Source organism: Magnolia sinica, chromosome 1 (assembly GCF_029962835.1).
Source record: "Magnolia sinica isolate HGM2019 chromosome 1, MsV1, whole genome shotgun sequence".
In the NCBI taxonomy this organism is placed as follows: domain Eukaryota; kingdom Viridiplantae; phylum Streptophyta; class Magnoliopsida; order Magnoliales; family Magnoliaceae; genus Magnolia; species Magnolia sinica.
In genome coordinates this window covers 9,817,414-9,836,723 of record NC_080573.1, presented here as the reverse complement: position 1 = coordinate 9,836,723, position 19,310 = coordinate 9,817,414, and the positions used below count along the sequence as shown (strand labels likewise).

Below are 19,310 nucleotides of genomic sequence, written 5' to 3'. Positions count from 1 at the left end.
CTCTAGGGCTTCTCTCCTTTTGCTTGCTTGTATTTCTGTATAACCCTTTTCTTGGATCAGATAAGTAATGAGATTTCATATTATGGTCTTGGAGCACAGAGACCCTTGGTGGAGGAGACTATTTATTTGCATTCCGTATGCTCATGGTGTTGTTCCGCCGAGAGTTTTCATTCGGAGATTCATTATACCTTTGGGAGGTAAGCATGTACAATAAGACCTAAATCAATTGATAGATCTTCCAGTTTCTCAGCCCATCATTCTATATTTCATTAGCTTTACTTGTATTGTTGATAAACGTCCTAACCCATCGATAAAAATAAAAAAAGCCCACATCCAATTCAATGCTTTCCCATCACCTTCTCTTCGTTCATTTGAGGCTTTTGGGTTTTCCAAAACAGATTTATCTCTGAATGAAAAAAGAAAAAAAGCAGCAGCAGCATAGTTTCTTTCTCAAAGTCCCATGCTCTGAAGAAGCATCGTTGTAATATTAACTGCTTTTTGGCATTTGATGAATTTATAATCCAATTGATTAGAATAAAAAGCATACCCTTATTTTGATAAGGGACCTATTCATCCCTGTTCTATATACATCTCTCAGTGGCATATTTTTCTTGAAATAACAAAAAAGTGTCTCCGTCCTAAAAGAAGATTGAATTGGTTTACAATTTTCATATGTATCAATTGATCATAATATTTTAGAGTGTCTTATATTAACATATAGATTATTTTGGACAAAACAAAACTATGCATGTGGCTTCAATAGGTTATATGTGGCATGCATCAATGCCTGCTGATTTCCCATGCTTGAAACTTGTTGCAGATGATGTGGGCCTTAGAATATGACCCCGACATCTTTGCCATGTATGAAGAGACCGAAACACTCTCTGAAAGAAACGAGGGATCCAAAGGTAAAGTGAAGTCGACACGCCAATGTGGGAAATTTGAGAGGGAGAATTTGAGGAATGGAGGAAATAATCCAGAAGGCAACCTCCCTATTTCAGTTTTTCTTGTGGCCAGTGTCCTCAAGGACAAGAGCTCAAAGCTCTTGCAGGAAGCACGGGGACTTGATGATGTTGTAAAGGTATAGTGATGTTATTTATCTCTATAACTCGTAATGCTTCTGAAGCATCCTATTGTCTCTTTACATGTTTGACTTCACCTGTATTAGCTTTGAAATCGTTGTCCGTGACGACAGGACACCAAATACTCCCCTTCAATTAGCAGGAGTTCTGCTTATTTCACACACATCTTCCAACATGCGCATGTGTGAGGTGGATTCCACCCTCTGGATGACCTGGCCCAAAAATCAGATGAGCCACATGATTATGTTGAATGTGGACCATTGGAAGTTTAAAACTATTCCTTCTTCCTTTTTTTTTTTTGTGCACATGGCCCATCTGATGAGTTGAGCAGCCCGGTCTCGGGCCAGGTCATACACAGTGTGGCCCAGTTGATGCATGTCTTGGAGGTCCCATGCTTGTGCCAGGTTGCCAGGTCAAAACCTCAAAGCTTGATTATCAGAAATTTATCCTATTTCCCAAAAAAAGGAAAGAAAAGCAGGTTCTGAGTTTCCATAAACTATAATATGTTAAATCACATGGTAATTTCTAGTAATGCAAGCTCTTTGAGTACACGATTTCTCAACAGCTCAATCTGTCACCTGGATCATTCAGTCGCTGCAGTTCATGAAGGATATTTCTGTTATTTTAGCAGAAAGATCTAATGTTTCAGTACTTTCACAATTATGAGAAGTTCCACAATCATTCTACCAACTTGACTATCGCTGGAACCATAAGTTCTTCATTTTATCAAGAACGAGGCTAGAGTTTTAAAAGTCTCTGGAGTTGGAATTTTGTAATTCAACAAATTCATTTATTTGCTAAGATCGAGGGACTGTTCAATCTCATTATTTGCTTTCCCTGCAGATATTGAATGATATAACTGGAAATCTTGATGCAAAAAAGGCTTGCAGTGGTGCGATAAAGCTTCATAAGAAATATCTAAAAAAGGTAAGATATCGATGCTGTTTCTATGGTTGAAAACCTGAAATTGTGCGATGAGTCTTTCCTCTTTCTTCCAAAGTAATCATTGTGGCATATGTTATGTGCGTTTTTCTCAATATTAAATATTATAGGGCATCATGTGGTGAGATGAAACTGCAATACATCCCAGATAGTGCACCACCAACACTCATCTTTACATGTCTCACATCATTCAAGCTGGGTGGAAAAAGTGGATATTTGCCACTGGAGTTTTATGTGATCACCGCATACCAATCAAATGTAAGGGGAAATTTTATAAGATAGCTATAAGACCAGCCATGCTTTGTGGGACAGAATTTTGGGCAGTTAAAGTGTAAAATGTTCAGATGATGAGTGTAGCTGAATTGAGGATGTTGAGATGGATGGGTGACAGGACGAGGAAGGATAGAATTAGAAATCACTGATAGGTAATAAGATGAGGGAAAGTAGGCTTAGATGGTTTAGCCATGCATAATGGAGACCAAGAACTGCATCGATGAGGAGTGAGTTGATTCAAACTAAGGGCCATAGAAGGGCAAGGGGAAGGCCAAAAGGATGTGGGGGTGGTAGTAAGAAAAGACGTGATTACCTAAGGTTTAACTGAAGATATGGTCCTTGATAGTGAAATGGCAGAATAAGATGTGTAAGCAATCCCCAGTAGTTGGGATAAGGCTTAGATGTTTTTTTGTTTTTTGTTTTTTGTTTTTGTTTTTTGAAAGATACCATACTTTATCGAAGCCCAATGGCAAAAGAAAAACAGAACAAAAAAGGGAAAAGAAACTCAAAGGACGATATATTAGAAAAGGGATAAGGCTTAGATGATGGTGATGATATATTAGAAATAATCCTTCCACGACATGTTTTATGGCCAAATGATATCCCCAAGGACCCAAATCATTGAATAGTTCCATGCCGCTACATATATGTGGCATTTGTTTTCCTTCCCTTTCTTGAATCTCATTTTCTTTCCTGGGCACAGTCATGCCTAGAACGTATCAAATTGCAAGCCAGCTTTTTATTTTTTAAATAATCCAGGGCCTTTTGCAAAATGTGCAATGAACACCATGCCTTGAACCATGGCTGGCATTGCTATCACTCACCATGACATGCCATTTAAAATGCAGTGCATCCTTTTGCTTAAAACACCAGTGCTTTGGAGCCACTGGTGTAGCTTGTTACTTAAAGCATCCGTTTAATGATGCTGGACTGATGAAGCTGCATAGCATAACATATTAGCCAGTATTGATGCCATACTGGGAGTTATTGCTGATACTCTAATCTGTACATACCTGCACATTACTCGTAAGGACCCATTCGGGTGTACACCAGAATGAGAGTGGAAATGAATGTGCAGAAGTGGAGCCATTTGGAAACCCTGATCCATAGCTCAAGTGGTAGACTGAGTGAAAGATACCTCATTTCAACACTGAGGTCATGGTATCGATTCCCTAGTGGGGGTGGCTAGCACTGAAGTGTGAACTGACAGTTGGGTGTACTAACAAACTAATCAAAAAAAAAAAAAAAAAAAGTGGAGCCATTTGGGACTACTGTTCCCATAAAATGTACATGGTGTGATGAGCTGAACCCCCATCCCATCCACCGAATGCACCCACAAAATTGAGAACTGAATGAAAAATGGGTCTGTTCACGTCATTCTCATTCTTGGTGGTGGAGATACTGCTCCTGAGCACATTTTTTAGGTACCCCAAACTGCACACAACACTGCTTATCAGTCAACATTTGTTGAGCTGATATTTCCAAATACTGTCTCCCCTTCTCACTTGTTATTGTTTGAACTGCAGGCCAAGAAGACGTAGTTCTTGAATCAAAACGTTATTCCATTATACGGACAAAGTTCACTGGATATTCAACGGAATAATATGGGGTTTACTTGCTCAACAATGTCGCCTGGATTGCTTTCATATACTTGATTTTGACATGCCTTCACGTTGGTATTCTCTACTAAAACAAATTCCTGGCTCAGCGGAAGGATTCCTTTTAGGGGTTTCAGCACTGCTGGCAACCAGCAATGTATGTGAGATTTGTGTGTTACAGGGTTCTATGTTCTTCTCCATCATAGCATACCCACGAATTTGTAAGTGTAATCGTATTACCTTGTATGGTTGTCTATTATGATTGAAATACAGAGAAGGTCGCCTGATTGGTAGCTTCTTTCACAATTCATATTTAATAAAAATTATCCAAATTTTCTTTTATGAGTGCTCTTAGTAACTCAACGGCTCCTTTCAATCTAGTTCAAGAACTCAAATGTTCTAGCCAGGTAAGGTTGAGCAGAATCCAAGCACATTTTAAAGATGTGAACCATGAGGGATCTCTTATGGATCATTTTGTGTACCGGCAGGCTTGTTTCTTCTTAGCATGGCTAAGTCAAACATTTCTCCTACATGATTGGTCGACCTATTTGATCATTCTTCTACAATATCTCACTACTAGTAGTTAGCCATATCTCACTAGTAGTAGTTAGCCATGGATCAAAGTTGCGATCCTCAGCCCAAATGCAGCATGTTGTTTAATCAGAAACGGGCAAGCCTTCATCCTAGCAGGTGCCAAAGCTATTTCGCATATGCAATGCTCAAAGCTCACCCAAAACCGACCCCAGGATGGGCTTGTGTTTAACTTTTGTTTAGAATGTTGAAAACCTTGGAAAAGAAGAAGGAAAAAAATCCATAGAAATCAACTTTTCTACCTTTTGAGAGAAAAAGGGTAGCTATGGAAATCTTTTACCATTTCCACAGTTTTTTTGACGAAAATGTGAATATTGATTTCTTTCCACAAAAAAAAAAAAAAAAAGTAATAATAATAAAAAAAATTGTTAAATGCCAATTTCTACAATTACCAGAGAGTACTCACCATTTTGATCATTCTCCTTCTAACATCTCCGTGCATTGCTAAAGAAATGAATTGAATTGGGTTAATTTTCATGGGTTACCCTCTACGCAGGATTCCATTGTGGTTTTACATCTCCAGGTCTTGGTTTGGTTTGTCCTTTTACCCAAACAGTCTGAGGGGCAGAAATAAATGAACTGTGCACGGTCTCCCATCTATATCTCTCATTTCTGTGCTTGGGCTTGGGATTTACTTTCAGGCCCCTGGGCCATTGACAGACCTACACAGGCAAATATTGAAGACAAGGCACGCCTATGCAATGTCGGGCCGTTCGTAAGGTAGGCCAGCAAATAAGGAATAGATCCCGCAACAGTTAGGACGGGTTGGGCCTTTATGCACTGGCAGATAAGCCAACTACAACACAAAAAACTCTGCCTCAAAAAGCCCATCGGTCGGAAATACATGGTACAGTTCTTCCAGTCAGTGGGTCCCTCCCATCGACCCTACCTCATACCATCTAGTTAGTGGGTCCCTCCCATTGACCCCGACTCATCTCGTGAAGATAATGAATCAATGTTTTAAACCAGCATATCAGGTCTCATATTGTTCACCACCAATATGACCACATATCATCCCTGTATCGGGTTTTATATGAGCTATTTCAGGCACAATATAACTGTATCATTCATGAGCCGATAACAGTTTCAGCTGATACTTTAAACCTTGTTGCGGACACACTGGAAATAATACAAGGGAACAACTCATCAGAGGCATAACACGGTAGCGAGGCATGGATGCATGTTTGTACCAAATGGGTACTTGGTCCAGATAGTCGATTTGATGGTCCCAAACATGTATATGCCATTTGCCCAAAAACCTCCCGCATTGATCAGAGGCCAATTTTCAATCATCTCCCATCTTCATAGCCTTTGATAAGATTAACGGCGGTTGATCAGCAAAACATGGCCCAACTGCAAAGACTGGATGCATCATGACAGTATCAAGTTCTGATGCATCAAAACTCTATAATTCCTCTACCAAAAGGTGCACCTATGCAACTCAACTGAACATACAATTGGAAAAAAAAAAATTTCTTCCTGTATTCAAGCATTTGGATTTTCAAGTAACAGATTTACACAAGCTTAACCCACAGCAATCCCGTCAGAACTGCCAATTTCTTCAACAAATTGCAGTTTTGGCTCCAAATCGACGAACTGGTTGGACCTACTGGCTAAATGTGAAATGCTAACCCTTCCCTGACGTTTGATGTAGTCTGCGACTGCTTTCATTTCCTCAGCTGAGATATATATGTACTTTCCTCGATCATCCATCACACCAGATAGCCGTCCTGTGCATACACCCACAATAAATCCACACTTTTCAGTTTAGGCCTTCTCCTTCTTCCTTTTATCAGCACCTGTGATTTCCTGTGCTTGACAGGCCGTTTTGTTTTACAAGTAATTTGAACAGAGTTACCAAGTAGGGGCTGGAATACTGTCAGGGTTGATCGTTTCCTGCATGGTGAGTCATCCACTGCACTTGTGGCGTACATGGTTGGAAGTCCATAACATCTGTGTCTTGCGCCTTGTAGTGGATGGGACATAGCCAAAAAGTACATGATCAGGTGATCTTAATGGTCTGGTTTTGCTTGTCAAGTTCAGAAAGCTGACTGATTTTGGCCACCAGTTGGATGGTTAGATCATTCAATCAGTGTTATTTTCAGGCTATGTTCCATTTGCAAAACCTGGATGGTCCATTTTGGTGTAAATTCACCCCAGATGTATGGTAGACAAGTCACTGCTATTTAAAATATGCAGTGAATACAGACCGTAACCATGTCCATCAGGTAGATACGAGTAGAAGGCACTGCTAACATACCCATACTTTCCAGTGACGTTATTCGATTGATGCAGTCCTGCAAAACCAGAAATAGTTTCTCAATCAATTAAGAAAACAGATGAAACAAGAAAAACAGAAACCAATCTGAACTGCCCAGGCATGAGACCCAACAATTTCCTCTTTTTTATCCCTTTTTTTGGTTGATTTACATAATCAGTAAGAGCAAGACCTAGACCCAGTACAGCAGCAGCAGTTTATCCTGGATTTCCTCCTCTTGAAGGCGGTTGCATGTACCAACTCGGCTTCCAAGCCGCATGCATGACCCTACTTCATGAATGGCTGGAGTTTTTCTATGCACTGTGCCAGACATTGCTGTTGCAGATTTAAAAGTAATCAAATTTGCCAAATTGCACGAGACGTGCAGATGGGAAAGTACCTGAGTGCGTAGCTTGAACTCGGCTGCCAGATCTTCTAATTGAACACACTTGTTTTTCTGCAAAGATTATACAATATTATTACAATCAGTGTTTTAAATAGCGAATGCTGTGTAGCATAGCATTCACCCCTCTGAAGCATGAGGCATAAGCTACACACTACTTCTAGATTTTTAATCAAGTTTGCATTTGGTTACACTAATTCATGAGATTCTGCACCAAATTAGACTGATTAATAATGAAATTTAACAAAATTTCATGATATTTGGTGCAACTGAAAGTAACCTAAAATAATATGAAAGGGCAACGATTAAAGATGAAGGTAAAGAAAGAGCAACGAAATTGATTTATATTATTTTACTAAAAGCATTGAAAGATTAACTAATTTTTATTGAAAATAGAAAAATGTAACCAATTATGAAAAAAATTAATTGATTTAAATGTTGAAGTGAAAAGTAACTTGTAATGTAAGCTATGTAGTGTGTAGCATATGCAAATTATCATATAGCCTGAGTTATATGTAACTTAAGCTATTTTCATGAGCTAAGTTGATGGGGACATCACGCACACACACGCACTAACGCCACCCCCCCTACGCACGTACGTACGTAGAAGGAGGACCCTACCATCAATCTAGCTCAATGACGACGTTCAGGGAGGGCCTCCTAGCTAGAAGTCAAGTTTTGGTTCAAAAAAGTGGTCCGATAGTCAAGAAAAGCCCACCATGGGATCTTATGATCGTGGCCCACTCGTCGGATTGGTTTTATATTTTAGGTTTTGCTTATTATTATTATTTAAAACATCATGAACGCTTTAGATTTCCTTGTTTGGTTTTTATTTTAGTTTACTTCATCGCCAAGTAATAGGTGTTGCACATGGTGCGAGTTTTTGGGTATAGGGTTCTCCCTATAAATAGGCACCCCTTGTAGTTCTTTTCATTCATTGAAGTTAATAAAAAATTCCTGCTTTATTTTTCTGCTCTCTTCGTGAGTTGTGGAAGAATTCAAAAGTGGATGCGAAGTCCTCCCTTTTCGAAGGGCTAACTACCGTGGTGCGAAGCCACATCGATCCCAATTTACCCCCATCTTCCATCATCTTTTTTTCCATCTTCCATCACTCATACTTCGAATTTGTCCTTTTGTTGCATCAGATTTCTTCATTACAGCAGGTTTCCAGATTTCGTCCCGCAGGCGAACTAAAACTTCGGCGGAGCACCACGCACAAACCTTATATCGGATCGAGCTGAGATTTGGGAGTTTTGGAGTCCATCCCTGGCCGACCAGGGCCAAGGTGGCCTTTTTCTGAATAGTGGGCCCCACACACGTGCGGCCGGGATCACACGCACGTCCGTCTGGGCCATTGTTGTTGTCCACACGCGGGATCATCTTTTGGCTCAGGTTTTTATCCTCTTTTATCCTCTCATAGCCGCTTTTCATGAATCCTAACCTTAGATTACATGATCCCTAATTGATTTGCCCCTTTTTATCACCTTAGGGTTCATTGAATTGAAATTAGGGAATCCCTTGGATTAGAGACTGATTTTTATGCATGAGTAGTTGATTTTATTTCCCTTTGACATCGTTTGGTTTATAATTTTTATTGGTCCAGTCCTAGCCTGTGTCGGCTTGGACCCGCATAGATTCCCCTTTTTAATTGAATGTTTGGATTTTCATGTGGGACGTGGAATTTGTGTGATTGTTTCTGAATTGGTAGGATCTAAGCCTGAAATCTTGCATATCATATTTAATTTTCCATGTCCTACATCAAATTTGGTATCAGAGCCTAGGGTTCTTGTAGGGGAATTCATTACATGTTTAGGGTTTGGTTGTTTATGTTCATTACGCATCAATTCTCATCATATATGGCTGTTTAGAGGTCCATAAACCTTGAAATAAGCTGTTGAAATTTTCTATTATCCCCTTATTTGAATTATTTTAGAAATTAACTTAGTTTTCTATTTCTAGGTTTAGAAACTTTCCTTTTCGGTTTTTCTTATAAACTAATTTTTTAGAAACTTTCTTAATCTGTTTTTAGAAACTAATTTACTTTCCTTTTTCTTTTTTTAGAAACTAACTTACTTTCTATTTTTGGCAACTTTCCTTTTTTCTTTTTCTCTAGAAACTAGGTTGTTTTTTTTAGAAACTTTTCTAATTTGGTTTTTTTTTTTTTTTTTAGAAGCTTTCCTAATTTGTTTCTTTAGAAACTTTCCTTTTTCGTTTTTTAGAAACTAGGTCGATTCTTTAAAAAAAAAAAATAATAAATAAAAATAAAAAAATCTCTTATATTTTGACAACTATATTGCTAAATTTTGGTTAACACCCTACACTAAACATGGAACAATTGCAAGAGTCACTAAACAAGTTGTCCCAGAAGTTGGAGTTTATGATTAAGCGCTTGGAAATGGACCAATGTTTTGAGCAGCTTGAAGAATGCATTGCCCAACTAAAGACCATCGCCAGGACAAACGCCACCATTGGGGTAGATATCCAATCTCAAGCAGGTGGCCTGAAGGATAGACCAATGAATGGAGTTGGCCAAGGAATCAGTTATGGGCATGCACCCGTGTACCCCCCCATGAGGGACATCAAGACCATTATTTTGAGGGATACAACATGTGCAGCCTTGTGACTGGAGAGAGTGCACCAGATGTTAGTGTAGAGTTACCCACTAAGGTCATTTCGATAGTGGATGAGTTTCGTGATGTTTGTCCTGATGATCTACCGAATGAGTCCCCTAGGAGGGATATAGAGTACACCAGAACATGGGACACCGCAATACCTACAACCGAGTTTACGTTGAATAATTTTGTTGATAGGTCCACAGGTCTAAGTCCTCGTGAAGTCGTTACTGATTATAAACCTAGGAAACTTATTGATCTTGTCCCTATGTCACTGTCCCATAGGCCGTCAGAATCTGCAGAGTCTTTTGCGCATCACATTCATTCATGGCATTAAGAAATCAGGCAGAAGATCATGACTAATAATGAACATTGCACATTTTCTACAGACCAGTATAAATGTTTCAAAGGATTTAATATTGGGGACTCTGTGATGGTCTGCATCAGGCCCGAGCGGTATCCTTCGAGGGCTGTTCGTAAGTTACACGCGTGTAGCGCTTGACCCGTCAAAATTATAAAACAAAACGTTCTCAATGTGTATGAGGTAGATCTTCCACCTTCCATGGGAATTAGTTTCACATCCGATGTGGAGGATTTAGTTACTTTTCAGGAGACCACTGATACTTTGTCCGGCCCTTTGCCCACCCATCCTGATTCCCCATATTTATCCCTTGAACCATGGCCCCTTCCCAACCCATTTTCCCAGCTTCTACCTCCCATATCTACTTTTCCTAACCTTTCTTCCCAGCCTCTACCTCCCATACCTACCCTTCCCGACCCATTTTTCCAGCCTCTACGTCCCATACCTACCCGTTCCGACCCATTTTTTCAGCCTCTACCTCCGATATCTACCCTTCCCAACCCATTTTTTCAGCCTCTACGTACCATACCTACCCGTCTCGACCCATGTTCCCAGTCTCTACCTCCCATACCTACCCGTCCCGACCCATCTTCCCAGCCTCTACCTCTCATACCTATCCTTCCCGACTCATTTTCCCAGCCTCTATCTCCCATACCTAACCTTCACACACCCAAAAAGGAAACAAAGAATATCCTGGACCATCAGATAGTTTCAACGTCGGACGGCGGGTTTCAGAAGTACGTGGTTAAATGGAAGTCACGCCCAGCTTCAAACAGCACGTCGCTCACTGAGGAGGAGCTACAAAGACTTGATCCTGACATCCTGGAGCGGTTCAGGAGTTTTATTTTGCCAGTGGGGAAATCTTTGCAGCTAGGGAAAATTGATGAGGACATCACACACACACGCGCACTCATGCCGCCCCCTACGTATGCACGTACGTAGAAGGACCCTACCATCGATCTGGCTCGATGACGACGTCCAGGGAGGGCCTCCTAGCTAGAAGTCAATTTTTGGTTCAGAAAAGTGGCCCGATAGTCGAGAAAAGTCCACCATGGGATCTCATGATCGTGGCCCACTTATCGGATTGGTTTTATATTTTAGGTTTTGCTTATTGTTATTATTTAGAACATCATGAACGCTTTAGATTTCATTGTTTGGTTTTTATTTTAGTTTACTTCATCGCTAAGTAATAGGTGTCGCACATGGTGCGAGTTTTTGGGTATAGGGTTCTCCCTATAAATAGGCACCCCTTGTAGTTCTTTTCATTCATTGAAGTTAATAAAAAATTCCTGCTTTATTTTTCTGCTCTTCGTGAGTTATGGAAGAATTCAAAAGTGGGTGCAAAGCCCTCCCTTTTCGAAGGGCTAACTACCGTGGTACGAAGCTACATCGATCTCAATTCACCACCATCTTCCATCATCTTTTTTCCATCTTCCCCCATCATCCGTACTTCGAATTTGTCCTTTTGTTGCATCAGATTTCTTCATTACAGCAGATTTTCAGATTTCGGCCCATAGGCGAGCTGAAACTTTGGCGGAGCACCACGCACAAACCGTACATCAGATCGAGATGAGATTTGGGGTTTTTGGAGTCCATCCCTGGCCGACCAGGGCTAAGGTAGCCTTTTTCTTAATAGTGAGCCCCACACACGTGCGGCCGGGATCATACGCATGTCCGTCTGGGTCATTCTTGTTGTCCACACGCGGGATCATCTTTTGGCTCGAATTTTTATCTCTTTTTATCCTCTCATAGCCCTTTTTCATGAATCCTAACCCTAAATTACATGATCTCTACTTGATTTGCCCTTTTTTATCACCTTAGGGTTCCTTGAATTGAAATTAGGGAATCCCTTGGATTAGGGACTGATTTTTATGCATGAGTAGTTGATTTTATTTCCCTTTGACATCGTTTGGTTTATAATTTTTATTGGTCCAGTCCTAGCCTGTGTCGGCTTGGACCCGCATAGATTCCCCTTTTTAATTGAATGTTTGGATTTTCATGTGGGACGTGAAATTTGTGTGATTGTTTCTGAATTGGTAGGATCTAAGCCTGAAATCTTGCATATCATATTTAATTTTCCACGTCCTGCATCATACGTAGTGTTAAGGCTATGCTACACTACATAGAGTAAGCTACATGCTACATAGCGTAGCTATTTAAAAAACTGATTACAATTGTGTACATTATGTCCACTTGAATAGCATCATTACTTTTTATCCATTCATTTATACATGCATCTCTTATATTGCTCTCCTAATTTCATATGCATATCCATAGACGGCTCCATGCTCCATGCACGTGAGAGGGCAGACATCATACATGCTAGGCATCCACACATGCATCATCCCCAAACAACATCCCAGATGCATGGGTCCACACGGAGAAACACACGAACTTAACCCCACACAACTGCATGTGTAGGAGCATAGATGCAGAGACATCCATGCCAATGCAGGTATACCAAATGCTTGTGCACATACATGCATCCACTGATTACAATGCATGTGCGCACTCAAATAATCATCATCATCATCATATAAGCCTTGTCCCAACTAATTGGGTCAGCTACCTGTTCCACCATTCCACTTTATCATGGACCATATTGGGGTAAGCAAAAGACGAATGAAGCAGCCCCATTGAGTCTCTAGGTCTGCCTTTTGCATTGAATCCTCTTGTTCATTGCCTTAATTAAAAACAATTTCCTTTCATCCTCCTAATAAAAAAATTCCATCCTTTTCTTTTCTTTTGGAAGGTAACACTACCAAGGATTGAACCCTCGTTAAAATTTTCATTGTAGAGAAGAACTCATATGGACATTTCTGTCCAGTTCTTGGTGGTAGAAGTTCAAAATCAAAACTACTCTCTAGTAAAAATTTGTATCAAGATGACCACCACGGGTCCATTTTATTTCATGCCAATGCTGACAATATTCAAGTGACTCTTAAAAATAGGAAAGAAAGTCATGTCTACCTTGATGTATTCCACAAAATCAGAAAGCAAGCCCTGGCTCCCATCTTGCATTTCATCTGTTGTTGTACCTTCAGCATCAACAGAAAACTCCCCCTTCCATTTCTCAAACTCCAACGCGGCAGCTTCCTCCTCCTTTGCCTGTTGAGCCCTAGCTTCTTCTTCCTTAAATAAACCATTGTAAGTGGGGGATTAGATGTTTAATAGTGTTTCAGAAGACTCAAAATTCAGAGTCATCACCAACCAGCAAACGCTCCTGAGCTTCGCGCTCCTCATCCTTCCTCCGCCTCATTTCTGCATAGTGGTCTTGCTTTGTTTGCCTCGACTCACGTGCTGCTTCATCAGCCTTAAAAACAATAGGGTGTGTAAGAGAGAGGCAGAGATTCCAACATGATGCAGTTAACTTGAAGAGTCAGAAATCTTATCATTTTACATTTTTCATGATACTAAAGTTTGGAATCCATGCACTTCTGATGCTTCACAAGAACAGGACAAGCACAAACATTCTTGAAACTATGTGAAAACTCAAGACATCATACCAAAACAGGAAAAGGGGTGAAAAGATAATGCACCTGTCGCTGTGCCTCTCGTTCTTGTCGTTTCTTTTCCTTCTTATTCGCTGCTTTAGCAACATAATCAACCTCAGCAACATCCTCATCACTTTCAGCAATTATCTCTGCAATCCAAATTTGAATGAGTCCATCCATGAGTGGTATCTCAAAATTTCAACCAAACCAGAGTGTATGAATAGAATTGATTGCTTCGAATACTAAATGAATAGCAAACAACTGATAAATTTTGGTACTGAAACTACAGAAACTCACCATTATGATATTCAAAAGAACAGCCTAAAATAGCACCACCTGGCCAGGACAACTAGACAAGAACATAGAATCTAAGCATCCGAGCAATAAGACTGTGACAGCTACAAGCATTGGTGACAAACAGTGCCACTGCTATCTCAAACATCCAGATAACGTCCCCAATGCACAATGTTTCTGGCATGGTAATACAATGCCATACACACCCAAATTCAAGAAGGCTTATTGAAAATCTGTTGTCAATAGGTGTCATCATACACCTACTTGATCAGGCATGCTCAAATTCAGTGTCCATTTCATGAAATTCATTCATTTAGGGTGATCAAGTTTTGAGTTTTGATCATGTGGAAATATAAGTGACGTGGGTGTCATTTTATTATGTCATAGTTTTACAAGGATTAGGATTTCTTTTAATTAGATTAAATTGTGATCTATAACTGGGCCAGGTTTAAAAGAGTTACTTTTCATGCAATGGAAGCTTTGATCTGAGATGGTCAAAGTTTACTTATTTTGGGTTTCCCTTCGGAAATCCTCACAGGAAGGTTTTTTTTTTGAAGGATATCCTTGCAGGAAGTATAGCATATGCCATCATGAAAAATCCTAGCATAAGGCCTCTGATTGTCAGATTTCTCAGTGCATCACATGGTAATCAACATTGTATTTATATGCAATTATGATTGTTGCAACATAATTGGATTGCAGATTAAAGCCTTGAAAAGTAGATCACGTGTACGGTTCTTGTAATAAAGGAAGTGGGGTAAATGCTAGTAAAAGAAAGTATGTTTATACCATGTTAAGCTTCTTATATGGAAGTAAAATGAAAGACTTTCCATATCATTCCTTTGTTCCCCAGCTTTCATGCAACAAAACACTAACTACTGGTAGTACGAGTACTTGGTATGATCAGTGTTTTAAATAGAGGTAGCATGATGCGTAGCGCTCAGGCCTCTATAGCGTGTAGCATAAATACGTAGCGTGTAGCGTAAGCTATACAATACTTCTATTTTTTAATTTAAAAATAGAAAAAATATAATAAATAGTGAAAAAAAAAGGGGGGGAAATATAAAAATGCCTAAAAGATTATTCATTTATTCAATTATAAGCATGTTCAAAAAATTTATAAGTTATCATTTATCAAAAGCCAATCCACATATATAAGCCAAATCAAATAATTATCACATCAACAACTTTCTAAGCAAACCACTTTAATTAATAATGTCTAATTGAAACCACAAGTCACAATTACGAAAAAAAATAAAAATCTCATAGTTTAAAAGTATCAAGTACAATACAAGTGTTACATTCCTCAACATTAGAAACAAAGAAAACGTAAATATATACACATATATATATATAATAAAAAAAATAATAATAATAAAATAGTAAAAAAATACATTATAGCTTATGCTACAGACACTACGCGCTACGTAGCTGTAGCGTAGGATTTACGCTATTTGGGACGCTACGTAGCGCTACGGCCACGCTACGTAGCATACGCTACGGGCGCTATTTGAAACACTAGGTATGATTATCCAAGGGTGGTCAAATACTAATAAGGAATCACAACAAAGATGATAATATTGTCAGGTGAATTATGTATATTTCTTTCTAAGGCTGATGATTTGACAGCATGGAGTTCTACTCCTAATTCAAGAACAAAACTACAATGAGCTTAATACCTCCATGAAATTGTCAGATATTAGTGACTTTCATGTATGCAACGAAATAAGCATAATTAAGTAATATGCAGGTAGGCATCTCTAGAAGTTTGCTAATCTCAAAAACATGTATAATGCAGCCCCTCTAAACTATAAGGCTCAGATGGTAGACAGATCCAATCAAGGTGTTCCAAAACAGTAACGGTGGCCGTAACGGACACCACCGTTACCATTATGATGCGGGCCGTAATGGCCGTTACAGCCCCCATATCAGCCGTTTTTTTTTTTTTTTTTTGAAAAATGTTGTTACTAGACCGTTACAAGGCCATTACAGCACGTTTTTCTGTAATGACCGTTTCGACCCCGTAACGCGTAACGGTTATGACCGTTACGTAACCGATTTTGAATACCTTGGATCCAATACACATGCCAGCTCCACCATCACATGTAGAGTGGATGCATTATTCATGCATCGAGGATTAGCAAATCTCAGCATCTCAGATTAGACTTGGAATGAACTGAAAGAATTTATCAAATTGCTATATCTAAGATTCACACTGCTACTAAATAATGATTATACAGAACTTACGAACTTGGTTTTTCTTGTCAATGCATTTTCTTTTCTTTAAAAAAAAATAATAATAATTCATCCCACCCAGTTTTTCTATTTCAAATCAGGATTTCAGGCGGTATATCATTATCGCACACCCCTCTTCAGAAATGATATAGTAGCATGGTAGCACCTTCATTGCTCTATATACTATCCAATTCATCTCACCACACGGTACGAATTCTTTGGCATGAGAAAGGAAGTCAAAGAAAATTTTCATAAATGCATAATGACAATTAACCACCAAAGAAACAAAGTGTTAGATACCGAGAAGCAAGCCATCTGGAATCATAGCAAGAACATACCAAGGGCTAACAATAATGTGCACTTTAAAGAGAAGTTTGTGGATACTTGCAAAGGTCATTCATAGGTATTTGCAATTACAGGGTATGAAGATATTATGTGAAAACCTTCTGTAGCTGCTGCAGCTGCAGAAGTACTGGCAGCAGCTGGCCTCCGTCGCATGCGGCGAGTTGCAGAGTGGCGAACTACTGCCTCCCTCTGTGGTATCTGCAGTTCATGGCAATAAGGATAAATTATTTTCCACCAGCTTATCAAGTCAGATTTAGTTTATTTATTTGTCACGAATCATAAGATTTAACGGATAGCAATTTCAAAGCAGGCCCATAATATAAATCAGAAGCCAGATGAGGCCTACTTGAGTATATCTGCATGTTTATAACGATAACCATTTAAATAACAATCATAAGGGAATGCAAGAGGCAGCTAATTGCAATGTTACAATGAATAATACCAATTAATACAGTAATTTATAGAATAGAATGATTGAAATATCAAATGCAAATGTCATGCACAAGATAAAAGCAGGATCTAACTAAAAGTAGAAGATATTAAAAATAGCAAATCTTAACAATCAGACCATACTCTTCTTTCTTTCTTTATATATTGTTAATAAACTCATGCCTAACCAGGCAGTCCACAAAACTTCTCATGCTTCACATTATCACATCCCTTCGTGTGTCAAATTCTTACTAAAAATAGTAGTGCGTACAAAGGGGAATGTTTTCAAATTGTAGTCATTAATAACCTCACCGAGAATACAAAAAAGACTGATTATTTTATGTGAAGTTAGTATTCTTAAATCATGTAAATAATTCAAATTTCTCACCTTCATATTGTTTGCGAGATTTGGCAAGTATAATTTTCTTAGGTACATTGAAGGGTGTGCTCTAAACCAGATACTTGTTGGTCTGATCTTGTATGAAACCTCCAGGGCAGTATGAAACTCAATGCTAAAGATGCCCAAGCACTCCCACCAGGCAGGCCTCTTTAGTATAATGCTTGCGAACAATCAATTGATTTTTCTTAACCGTAAATCCTTCACAAACCCATGGCCCACCTTATGAACAGACCAGCCTAATTCCTGGGCCCATTCCACCCATCAGGCCGGCGTCTCTAGCATATTTTAGCGAACAATCAGTTGATTTTTCTTAACCTTACATCCTTTCCATAACCATGGCTCGCCTATTGAACAAACCAACCTAATTCTTGGGAACCCACCTGATGAACAGCCCAGATTCTTCCTGCGGATAGCCATAGCACGGCTCATAGACACTATGACACAATTCAACGCTACTATACGATTTATGAAAAACACATTCACGAGACAATATCGACATCAACGCATCAAAATTCATGGATTTTTCTTCTTCTTTAAGATAGAAAGTTAGGTGGAACGAACCAAAGCAATGCGATGAATGAGAATAAAATACATATATAAAAGACATAAATATAAATTATCAGAAATTTCTTCTTCTTTATTTCATACATTTTCATGTCGAAATCGGTAGAGAAATCGCTACCTGCGGTTGTTCTTCTCGATCGGATCGAGAAACCTGGCTTCTTCTCCACAGATAGAGAGGGAAGATGGCTAAAGCGAGCAGCATGAACAGGATTCCTACCAGAATCTCCTCCATCGCCGCTGCAATTCCCAGAGAGAGAGAGAGAGAGAGAGAGAGAGAGAGGATTTTTAGGTTTTCGCAGAATACAAGAAGGGTGAGTCGGGTTACAGAACCCCTGAAGAGGAATAGTGGGCCTGTTTGGGAGCGTGGATTCGGAACCCCTGGATTTGAAATCCTCCTTTTGTGTTTGGCATCCGGATTGGGAATCAACTTTAATCCAAAAGTGGCGATACTGGGGCGGGATTAGCCATTAGGGCAGTGCCGAGGAGAGAAGTGGTGGAGACGTGGAGTACATACGCGGATTAGCTACTGGCAGGTTGAGTAGCGAGACTAGCTACTGAAGTGACGTCACTAAGCTATGTGGGCCCCAATATGGTGTATGTGTTATATCCACACCGTCCATCCATTTTGAGATATCATTTTAGGGCATGAACCAAAGAATGAGGGAGATAAAAATCTTTAGTGGACCCCACCACAGAAAACAGTGGGGAGAGTGATTCCCACCGTTGAAACTATCCTAAGGTCCACCATGATGTTTATTTGAAATCCAACCTGTTCAAAAGTTAAAAAAGACGTTAAAGAAGGGAAAACACAGATACCAGCTTGGTCTAAAACTTTTGTGGCCTTTAGAAGTTTTTAATGGTTGGCGTTACTATCCCCACTGTTTTCTGTGCTGAGGTCCACTAGAGCTTTGGATTTAACTCATTCTCTGGATCTTGCTCTAAAATGATCTCTCTAAATAATTGGACGGCTTGGATACAAAACATACATCATGGTGGCGCCCACGGAACTCGGTGACTTCACTTCAGTAGAGTCGGATTCTCAAACCTGTTCGGTAGGCGTATACACGAACCGAGCTAGCTCGGGTAGCTCGCAAGACTCGACTCGAAAAAGGTTCGATTCGACTCGGTTCGAAGCTGAGTTCGAACCGAGTTGAGCTGATTTTTTGAGCTCAAAAATGAGTTCGAGGCGAGTTCTCGACTCGGATCAAATCCAAATCCAGCTTGAATCGAACTCAGGTTGAACCAGTTTGGTGACTTGGTTACTTTGCCCCCTTTTTTTTTTTTTGGGTTAGCTTGTTAGTACACCCCACTGCCAGTTACTTTGCCATTGATGTTGCTCACCAATGTTCGATAAAAGGACTCAACGAAATGTGGCCGGTGGCAAGGAAGGTTTGGCCGGTGGCAAGCAAGGTATGTACATTAAACAAATA

General features: G+C 39.6%; 2 protein-coding genes across 2 annotated transcripts in view; one reads left to right on the top strand and one right to left on the bottom strand.

Annotated features, from left to right (window-relative positions):
• LOC131239224 (rab GTPase-activating protein 22-like) overlaps positions 1-4,237 on the top strand; it is a 66,911-nt gene extending 62,674 nt beyond the window's left edge. The window contains exons 8-11 of the mRNA XM_058236828.1: positions 100-197; positions 821-1,081; positions 1,926-2,009; positions 3,824-4,237. Coding sequence (XP_058092811.1) covers positions 100-197; positions 821-1,081; positions 1,926-2,009; positions 3,824-3,838 — 458 coding nt within the window. The 3' untranslated portion in view covers positions 3,839-4,237. The remainder of the gene's footprint in view (positions 1-99; positions 198-820; positions 1,082-1,925; positions 2,010-3,823) is intronic.
• Positions 4,238-5,948: 1,711 nt separating this feature from the next.
• Positions 5,949-18,373, bottom strand: LOC131239233 (DDRGK domain-containing protein 1). The gene is made up of 8 exons (XM_058236836.1): positions 17,999-18,373; positions 16,586-16,685; positions 13,659-13,762; positions 13,331-13,432; positions 13,090-13,251; positions 7,144-7,200; positions 6,747-6,783; positions 5,949-6,216 (listed from the first exon to the last, which is right to left on the bottom strand). Exons 1-8 carry the CDS (start codon positions 18,110-18,112, stop codon positions 6,011-6,013), a joined length of 882 nt encoding a protein of 293 aa, XP_058092819.1. The 5' UTR covers positions 18,113-18,373; the 3' UTR covers positions 5,949-6,010.
• Positions 18,374-19,310: the final 937 nt, after the last annotated feature.

Excerpts from the sequence above, each read along its gene's own strand:
- LOC131239233 (XM_058236836.1), bottom strand. The coding sequence starts at position 18,112 with ATGGAGGAGATTCTGGTAGGAATCCTGTTCATGCTGCTCGCTTTAGCC. Across the intron at positions 16,686-17,998 it reads ATCGAGAAGAACAACCGCAG|ATACCACAGAGGGAGGCAGT; the intron begins GTAGCGATTTCT and ends CATGAACTGCAG. Across the intron at positions 13,433-13,658 it reads AACGAGAGGCACAGCGACAG|GCTGATGAAGCAGCACGTGA; the intron begins GTGCATTATCTT and ends ATTGTTTTTAAG.